The sequence below is a fragment of the Alligator sinensis genome, unplaced genomic scaffold (assembly GCF_000455745.1).
Source record: "Alligator sinensis unplaced genomic scaffold, ASM45574v1 scaffold781_1, whole genome shotgun sequence".
Classification (NCBI taxonomy): Eukaryota; Metazoa; Chordata; order Crocodylia; family Alligatoridae; genus Alligator; species Alligator sinensis.
The window spans coordinates 5,841,527-5,851,202 of record NW_005841845.1 but is presented as its reverse complement, the minus strand read 5'-3'; the positions used below and the strand labels follow the sequence as shown (position 1 = coordinate 5,851,202).

The 9,676-nt window shown below is 63.6% G+C and overlaps 1 protein-coding gene across 1 annotated transcript in view; it reads left to right on the top strand.

Annotated features, from left to right (window-relative positions):
• The first annotated feature begins 6 nt into the window (after nt 1-6).
• TIE1 (tyrosine kinase with immunoglobulin like and EGF like domains 1) overlaps nt 7-9,676 on the top strand; it is a 16,464-nt gene continuing 6,794 nt past the window's right edge. The window contains exons 1-11 of the mRNA XM_025206946.1: nt 7-20; nt 176-331; nt 1,018-1,149; nt 2,036-2,176; nt 2,443-2,571; nt 2,920-3,065; nt 3,396-3,540; nt 3,877-4,035; nt 4,382-4,519; nt 5,121-5,411; nt 9,126-9,416. Of these exons, the coding sequence (XP_025062731.1) occupies nt 208-331; nt 1,018-1,149; nt 2,036-2,176; nt 2,443-2,571; nt 2,920-3,065; nt 3,396-3,540; nt 3,877-4,035; nt 4,382-4,519; nt 5,121-5,411; nt 9,126-9,416 (1,696 nt within the window). The 5' untranslated portion in view covers nt 7-20; nt 176-207. The remainder of the gene's footprint in view (nt 21-175; nt 332-1,017; nt 1,150-2,035; nt 2,177-2,442; nt 2,572-2,919; nt 3,066-3,395; nt 3,541-3,876; nt 4,036-4,381; nt 4,520-5,120; nt 5,412-9,125; nt 9,417-9,676) is intronic.

Genomic DNA, 9,676 nt, shown 5'->3' with positions numbered 1-9,676 from the left:
CATCATGTGGAAGAGGAACGGCAAGTGACCCCAGCACACTGCTCCCATGGCAGGCCAGGGTGCTTGGCCCCCAGGGGCCTGGGGACAGGGCAGCATTTGGCTTGTGCTGGGCCCAGCCCTGGCCTCAGCCTCTGGGGTCAGAAGCAGGCACCAACCCATGCTCTCCTTGGCACAGGCTCCTACTACCAGACGACGCACAAGGGCGAGATGAAGGACGACCTGTTCTCCTTGACCCTCCAGGATGTGGGCATGCAGGACAATGGGGTATACAGCGCCACCTTCATTGGGGACAGCCCCCTGGCCAGTGCCTTCTTCAGGCTGATTGTGCGAGGTGAGGGCTGTGGGCCTGGCGCTGGTCGCAGGCCTGACAGGGAGGCACGTCCCTCCCAGTCCTTCAGTGCCTCCGGCCCCCAGGGTCTGGGGGAAGGGGGAGGTCACAGGGGGGCTCAGGGCACTCTGAGTGACCCAGGCAAGACTCTGGCCAAGGACCGGCCTGGCCATGCCCCAGCTCAGCTGCAAGCAGCCCATGCAGCCCTCAGCCCCCGGCATTGGCCAGGAAGCAGCACCTGGCTGCATTCAGCAGTGCTGTGCCCCATGGGGCCGTCCTGGCATCAGTCACAAGTCCTGAAGAGGGCCTGAGTACCCCCGAGGGGCAGTGGCAGGTGAGGATGGGAGTGGGCAAGGGGCCCCATTGTGGGTGGCAGGGAGGGTGAGGGGGTTGGGGCACGGCAGAAGCCTTCACGCCGAGACACCGGAGCCGGGAGGGAGACAGAGCCCAGGGTGAATGTGTGGGGAGACAAGACCATCTAGCCCTTCCCACTGCCCCAGGGCTGCCTCCTGCACCCGCCCGATACCCGGTGCCCCTGTACAATTCCAGTCCCCGGGATGGGGGGCTTGGGGCGGACGACCCATCACGTACCAGTGGCAGGGGGGAGCATGGGGCAGCATCCCGGTGTGTGCATCGAGCACTGGTCACCCTGGGGTGCACAACAGCCCTCTGCCTCCCACTGTCCCCAGGATGCGCGGCAAGGAAGTGGGGGCCGGCCTGCGAGAAGGACTGTCCCGACTGCCTGAATGGCGGCGTCTGCCACGACCACATTGGCGAGTGCCTCTGCCCCCCGGGCTTCATGGGCACCCGCTGCGAGAAAGGTGCGTGCCTGGCCAGCCCTCCGCACACACTGCCCCTGCGGCCGGGGTTCCCAGGGCAGGTGCCTGCCATGGCAGCGAGGGTGGGCACCCGCGCCTGTGCTCTCCCAGCTCACTGGCATCTGGCTGCGGCTGCGGGCTGTGGTCAGGCTGGGCTCTGCTGGAGAGCTGAGACCTCCTGTGCGGGCAGCTCGCAGCACTGTCCTTACCCTTTATTCTTGTCCTGGGTGATCTCTGCAGACTGAACTGCAGCCCGGGTGCCGTGTGGCTGCCATTGCTGCCATGTGCCCTCTGCCCCTGTTGGCTCTCATCACCTTCCTGACACCCAGATGCCCGACCGCCTGTGGGTGTCAGTGCAGCCCTGCCCACCCCCTTGCAGGGGCATCTCCAGCTCCTGTCCACCCTGCCCCACTGCCGCCTGCTGCAGCCTGTGGTGTCCGCACCTGACGGGGCATTGGCCTGTGACCGCCATTCGTGCCCCCACACCCAACCCCATGCTTGTAAGCAAAGGCGCAAGCACCTTCCTAGAGGTTTCTGCTTGGATCAAAAACAAGGTGCAGGTTAAGCAGGGAGGGGCACTGCCCCGAGCATGACCCCTGGGTAGGTGAGATCAGGACAGGCCAGGGCCAGCATGAGGGTCTGGCTGTCACAGCATGGAGATGGGATGGGCCAGCCATAGTACCCAGAAAAGAGGGCTTGGGTCCTGGTGGCCCGGGCGCTGGTCCAGCTGGCCCCTGCTCAGGGTTGGCGAGGGAGGGTTGGGGCCGCGTGGAGCCCAAGGGACCGCACACTGGTGCCAGCAGCGAGCCTTGCAGGCCAGGGCTCTGAATGCGGAGGGCAGCAAACGGCGACCTGCAGCTGGCTAACAAGATGCACTCTTGTCTTGCAGCCTGCCGAGAGGGCCGGTTTGGCCGTAACTGCCAGGAACAATGCGTCAGCAACCAGGGCTGCCGGGGCCTGAGCTTCTGCCTGCCCGACCCCTATGGCTGCTCCTGCGCGTCCGGCTGGAGCGGCCCCCAGTGCACCCTCGGTACAGCTGCGCAGACTCGTGCTCCCAACCTGCACTGCACCCCTGACATCGCCCTGGGGCCAGCTCTGCTGCTTGCAGCTGGCTTCACTCCCTGCTGGTGGAGCGTGCACCCCAGGGCAAAGACCCGCGTGGGTCCCTACTCAGCCTGTGCTGCCCCTGGGTCAAGCAGCCCACATCTGCGGTGGCTGTGACCCACACCGTCCCAGCCAGGCTTTGAGCCTGCACTCCCACCTGGGCTGACCCATGCCTCCACTCTCTCCCTGCAGCCTGCCCACACGGACGCTACGGCCCTGACTGCGCCCTGGACTGTCGCTGCCAGAACGGAGGCACTTGCAACCGCTTCAGCGGCTGCGTCTGCCCCTCGGGTTGGCATGGGCAGTACTGCGAGAAGACAGGTAAGGTCATCCAGGATCCAGCACCCCATGCAGTGCCCCAGCAGCGGGGCTTGAGCGCAGCCCCTGCACAGCCATCCAGCCCCCTGGGCTGGGCAGAACCAGCTTTGTGCTGCCTGCCCCTCCTGCACGGGAGGGAGGGAAGGAGCTGGGGGGGCTTGACCCCCAGCAGCAGGCCTGGGCTCCACTGTGGGGGGGACACAGCACCTCTGGGGAGTCCTGAGACCCTGGAGAAGGGTGGGCTCGAGCCCAGGCCCTGGGCGGCTGCAGAGCCTGCCTGTGCTGGCTGGTGGTGGGTGGGAAGCGAGGCAGCAGCTGGGCATGGCTCTGAGTGCTGGTGTGTCTCCCCAGACCGGATCCCCCAGATCATCAACCTGGCCTCGGAGCTGGAGTTCAACCTGGGCTCGCAGCCTGTGGTCAACTGCATCGTCACGGGGAACCCGCTGCCCGTGCGGGACAGCATCGAGCTGCGCCTGGTCGATGGGACACTGCTCAAGGTGCTCCCCTGACCCCTGCCCTGCAACATGTCTGCTGCCAAGGCTCCCTCTGCCCCTGCCTCCCCCTGCCTGTCACCATCCCAGCCCATGCTGTGACCCCCTGCTCCCATCCTGCCCTGTCCTGCCCAGCTGCACCCCTGCTGCCCATGCCAATGTCCCAGGACCCTGGCCCCAGGCTCCGCATGCACCCTGCGGGTCCAGCTGCCCAGGCTAGCTCGGCCCCAGAGCTCCCCTGCCCCCAGCTTGGCACAGCCCTGCCTCATGCTCCAGCTCCAGCTCCAGGAAAGACTCCTGGGCAGGCTGCTCCTAGCTGCCCTCTTTGCCTCCCAGGCCAGCAAGGCCATCATGGTAACGAACCAGACCACCTTCGAGTTCGTGGTGCCACCACTTACCCTGGTGAACATGGGATTGTGGGAGTGCCGGGTCTCCACCACTGGTGGCCAGGACAGCCGGCGGGTCAAGGTCCATGTCCGAGGTGAGCGGGACCAAGGCTTTCCAGGGCTGCGGGGTGCGACAGCATTGCCGTGATGGTGCTGCGTCCTCGTCCTCCTGCTGGCTGTGGCACAGGCCTTGTGGCCCCTGCCAGGGGTTGTTACTGGGCAGAGCGAGTGCCGTGTGCCGTGGCAAGGGTAGTGCAGCCAGGTGGCAGAGGCAGGCTGTGGGCCTATCCTGGGTGCTGAGAGCAGAGCGGAGGAGCCCAGGAGCAGCCGTGCTCAGCCTTGCACAGGAGGGTGGGGTTCGCAGCGTCTTTGCTCCCAGCACCTTAGCGGGCATTGGGCTCACTCACAGTGCCTCCACCTTTCCCCCCCAGTGCCGCCGAAGCCACAGAGTGCCCCCCGGCTGCTGGCCAAGCGGAGCCGGCAGCTCGTGGTGGCCCCCGTGGACAGCTTCTCTGGTGATGGGCCCATTGTCTCCATCAAGGTGCTCTACAGGCCCCGGGACATGCCCTCGGCATGGTCGTCCATCGTGGGTAGGAGGGCCTACCCCGCATAGGGGGGCCGGGCAGGGCTGGAGACAGGAGCCGGTGCAGCTGTAGCGCCAGCTCCACCTGCGGCACAGCGAAGGGCACGGCCAGCCTGCTGCAGGGTGCTGGCAGCTGGGATGCCCGGCGAGGCGAGCCCCAGGGCCTGAGGGCAGGAGCTGGGCTGAGCATGGGTCACACATGTGGGGCACTTCTGCTGACCTTGGAGTGTGGGGCGTGCTGAGGGAGGGGCCGCCTGGGGTCCAGGAGGCTGAGGGTGGGGGTGCGGATGGGGGTGGGGGGTTGGAGACGCCTGCACAGGACCTTGGTCTGACAGATGCTCTGTGACCCACAGTCAACCACAGTGAAAGCATCACACTTGTGAACCTGCAGCCGGTCACCGCCTACCTTGTCAGGGTGCAGCTGAGCCGCCCGGGGCAGAACGGCGAGGGGCCCGCGGGGCCGCAGGCCGTCATGGTGACAGAGTGCCAGGGTGAGTGCAGGCATGGCTCCAAGGGGGGACCAGGAGAAAGCACCGGAGCCCATCCTGCCCTGTCCTGCCCCTTCCTGTCCTGCCACACCCCCACCCTCATCCACGGCCGCCTGTCTGCCCGGACTGTAAAACCGCATGGACAGGGCAGTGCCTCTGTCCTCCCGGCCCCCTCTGATGGGTTTGTCGGTCAGTTCTGGAGTAACGAGGAAGCCATGAGCGACCTGGCAGGTCACCCCGCAGCTCAGTCTGGCTCTGCGCTTGCCCATCACTCCAGGCCCTGGCAATCAGATCCACTGCCCTGAGCCCCTTCAGATAGATGCCTGGGCAGAAACGGTGTCGGCTGCCCGGCCTAGCCATGGCCAAACCTATCCCATGCCATCAGCCCACACCCTCGGCTCCCACGTGGCTCCCCCATGGCCCCCGGCACGTCACTGTGCCCAGCTGGGCACGCTGCCCCCATGGCCTCGCGCACCCCCGCAGCACCGGGTTCTGCTGAGCTCTGACGGGAGCAGGGGCAGCGAGGGTTTCCACCGTTCCCTGCACTCAGAGCTCCCGCCGGGAAGGACAGGTGCACAAAGGCTTTGCTGTCCCCCCCTCACAGAGCCCTCGGCTCAGCCTGTGATCGAGGGCTGGTCTGTGGAGGGGAAGAACACGCTGCATGTCAGCTGGAGGGTGCCCAGCATCCACGAGCCGGCCCACGGGTTCATCGTGCGCCTCCTTGACGCCGCCGGGGCGCTGGTTCAAGAGACCAACATCAGCTCCATGTCTGTGCACTCGGCCCGCATCCCCAGCCTGGAGTTCAACCAGGAGTATGGCCTGCAGGTCTTTGTCTACCACTGCACTGGCCTGGGCCCCCCCTCCGACCTGCGCAGCGTCACCATCAACAGCAAAGGTGGGTCACTTCTGGCCCTGCCAGCCAGTCCCAGCACTGGCCAGGGCATCCATGGAGCCTCCTGGCAAGGGAGGACAGGCTAGGGGAGTCGCTGATCTAGATGGGTGGTGGGAATAGCCTGAGCGGTTGGGATGCAGCACTGGCCTGCTGGCCAGGGGGCCCATACCTGGTACCGGGGGCCCATGCACTGGCCTGCTGGCCAGGGGGCCCATACCTGGTGCTGCAGGAGATGGAAGGGCCCGAGCACACCTGGCCAGTTGCTCAGGCCCGGAGGGAGGGAGCTCTTCCCTGTCCTTTGCTGCCTGAAGCCTGGGGCTGGCTCAGCTGTCCCCTTGCACAGTGGCTGGCATGCCAGGGCCCGTATGCTGGCAGTTGTTAGCTGGCTCTGTGTCACTCCCTGGCTCCTTCCTTGGCCTGTTTTCTGGAAAGGAAAGTACTGGCTTTCTGCCACCCTCCAAAGTTGCTTGGCTCAGGGTGGTTCATAGATTCATAGAGTCGGAAGGGACCCAATGGATCATTGTGTCCGACCCCCTGCCCCTGGCAGGAAAGAGGGCAGAGGTCAGATGACCCCAGCCAGGTGATTGTCAAGCCTCCTCTTGAAGACCTCCAAGCTAGGTAATAGCACCACCTCTCTTGGAAGCCCGTTCCAGACTCTGGCCACCTTTACTGTAAAACAATTCTTCCCAATGTCTAACCTATATCTACTCTCCACTAGTTTGTACCCATTGTTCCTAGTTACTCCCTGGGGCACTCTGGTAAACAGCACATCCCCAATTCCCTGCTGTCCTCCCCTGATAAACTTATAGGTGGTTCCTGGGCTGTGCCCATGTGCTGCTGGGTGTATGGGAGGAGAGGCACTGGCTCCCTCCTCAGCACCTCGGCTGGGGGAGCTGGGCTGCCCAGACCCCTAAGAAGCCACCCCAGTCGAGCCCCCTGCTCCAGCTAGGATCAGCCCAGTCTGAGCCAGCCCAGCCCAGTGTTCATCTCTCCTTCATTAAAATGCCCAGGGCCCCAGAGGCTCAGCCTTGCTAGGCTGCGCGCTCCAGGGCTGAACTGCCACAGAGCTGGAGGCTCTCCAGTGATCAGCCTCTAGCCCTTTGCCACAGCATCAGCCTGTTGTGTCTTCTCCTGTCCCCTGGACACACAGAACAACTGAATTTCCCCCTGTTCTGTTGCTTCGGGTGTCAGGGAGTTTGGGGAGAACTGGGTGTTGGCTGCAGCCCAGGCTGGGGACTTGGACTGGGCCATGCTGGTACCCTACTAGGGCCTACACCTGAAGGGTCCTGGCTAGAGGGTGTCCTTCCACTCAGGGTTAGCAGGGTCACTGCTTTGGGGATCAGAAAGGAGTTTTACTCCGGTCAGGTTGGTTCAGACTGTGTGTGTGTGTGTGTGTGTGTGTGTTTCCTTCCTCTGCAGTGGGGCACGGCCTCTGCCTGGGGTCTTGAGTGCATTTTAACAGCCTTGCAGCAACAGGATCCTGCCCACCCCATCCTCCTGCATTACCTGTGGCAGGTTTGGGTACTCTTGGTGTCTCTGGGCAATGGGTCCAGTAGCTGTGCAGCTGGGGTGATATGTGCAGTTTTGGGAATAGGTCAGACAAGGATGCCTGGGGTGGTTTGGCTGGGGATGACCCAGCCTTGAGCAGGGTGTTGGACTAGATGGACTCAACCTCTGGAGACTGGCTTCACCTTTATAACAATCCTTTCTGTATTTGAAGACCGTTACCAGATCCCTCTCAAACTGCTCTTCTCCCAACTAAATAACCCCAGTTCTGCCAGCCTTTCCTGGCCTGTTTTCTAGACCTCTCCTCCCAGCTCTTTCCAGTTTGTCCTTGTCAGTGCCCAAAACCAGACATCCTCCAGATGAGGCTTTGCTGAACAGGGTGAAAGAACCACTTCCCACGACTTCTTGGACTTTTGCAACAACTCCCCCCCTCCGCCCAACTCCTGTTCAGCTGCTGCCCCCCAGTGCCCAGGTCCTGCCTGCAGCCCTGCCAGCCAGCCACTTGCTCCCAAACGCAGATTGCTGCATTTGCAGCAGCAAGCCTCTGCACCGGTCCCTGCTGAATCCAGCTGGCCAACTTTAGACTGATTTTCCTGTTGGCCAAAGTAGTTTTGAACCTGAATCCTACACCCAAAGTGTCTGCTATCCCGGCTTGGTGCCCGCTGCAGATCTGCTCCGTGCGCACTCCACTCCATCCCATCCTCTGGGACACTCCTGGACAGTGCTGGACCCAGGACAAACCCCTGGGGAGCCCCATTCATAACGCCTCCCTCTTAGGCCTAGGGGGTGACACCAAGCCTGGTCATTATGCCCCCACCTGGCCCTTGTATCACCAAGGCCATAGCTGCTTGGCTCATTTCCCCTATGATTCCTGTGTCAGTTCCTGGGGCTTGTGGCCGAGATGAACGTGTCCCAAGCTCTGGGCTATGCCCCCTCACCCCCTTTTCTGCTCCATGTGTTCAGGGGGTTTTAAGCCTCACCCAGAGGTGCTGGGTGCTGGCTGCAGCCCAGGCTGGGGATGGAAACAGGGGTGTGCCAATGCTCCTGCTAGGACCAGCTCCACAGGGTTCAGGTGAGAGGATCTTGCCTGTGTGCTCAGGCTGAGACCGATCGCCATGTTTGGGGCCAGGAAAGGGATTTTACCTCCTGGTCAGCTTCGTGCAGCCTGGAGGGGTTTTGTCTTCCTCTGTAATGCACGAGGGGGGGGCCCTCTACCTAGGATCTCTTGAGCCTCTGTGAACAACCTTTTGTAGAAGCAGGACGTTGGCTGCCATGGTTCCCCTGCTTTCCTGGGGCAGGGTCACGCGCAATGTTTAGTGTTGTGTCAGGGGTGACGGTAATTTTACAAAGAGTTTAGAAGATGGTTTGTCTGCACTGGTTTTGTCACAGGGGCTGGGGGGAGCTGGACTGCAGGAGCACATCCGAGGCTGAGAGCACGTAGGGCGAATCCGCCGTGCAGGCTCGGTCCAGGCAGGACAGCCAGGAGTGCAGGCACTGATTCGCCTGCTCTGCCTAGCCCCCGTGAGGCCTTGGGCTAGGGATCCACGTGCTTGAGGAGGTGTGGTGCGATGGCACAGACAAGCTGCGTAGGCAAGGAGGGGGAAGGAGACGGGGCCACGGAGAGACTGGAGGAGCCGGGTGTGTTTGGTCCACGCAGTGCTAGGGTGGGGCTGGACAGCACTTTCCCCGCAATGTGAACAGGTCACAGGGAGGAGGGTGCCGGGTGCTTCCACATCCATGGGTGGCAGGGTGGGAAGGGGGAAGGGATTGGCTTGAGCTGCAGCAAGGCCAATGTCAGCTGAACGTGAGGGAACGGCCTTCCAGGGCATGGCTCAGAGCCCCCTTCCCTGGCGGCAGGGCGGATGGGCGGCCCCCGGGACAGAGACCCCTCTCAAGGCTCCTCCTGCCCTTCCCTCCTCTGCATGCTGAGGACGTCGGCCCTGCAGCCCTGCCTTACGATGCTGCTGGGTGGGTGCAGGTGCTGGACCAGGGGCACCTGTGTCTGCGTAGGGCACGTATGCGGCACGGGGGACCCGTGTTTCCTGTGCTGAGGGGCCTGCACATCCGTGTGTGCATATGTTGCATCTGCATGTGGCCACGAGCCATGTGCCCTGCCTGTGCCAAGGGGCTCTTCCCTACCTGCCGGCATCTCTGAGCTCCAGGGCCCAGCCATTTGCCTGTGGCACTGACTGTCACTCGTGTCCGCCCCAGGCCCTTCCTCCCCACGGTTGCTGCGTGCTGAGCCTGTGACTGACAGCATGGTGCGGCTCAGCTGGCACAGCCCCGAGTACCCCAATGGGGGCATCAGCAAATACACGGTGGAGCTGCAGCAGCTGGGTGGCTCCAGTGAGCCCCAGTGGGTCGACACGGACAGCGGTGCCGAGACCTCCAAGGTCCTTGGTGGGCTCAATGCCAGCACCGGCTACCAGTTCCGGGTCCGCGCCAACTCCCACGTGCCAGGCGAGTGGAGCCAGCCGGTGCGCGTGGAGAACCTGGGAGACGGTGAGTGGGGCCCTCAGAGACACGCATGGGAGCTGAGCTGAGCTGGGCCAGGCCGGGTCAAGCCGAACCAAGCCAAGTTGTGCATGCAGCCCCCTGGCAGCTCCACCGGCTTGTGCCCACAACCTCGCCCTGCTCCCTCCCCTTCCTCTGCAGGGCTGCATGCCAGATGGCAGCGCTCCTATGCCCGCCCCGCTGAGCCGGGACAGTCGCAGGGCTGAGTGTCCCTGGAAACTACCTGTGAGAGCTCAAGTGGGGAAGGG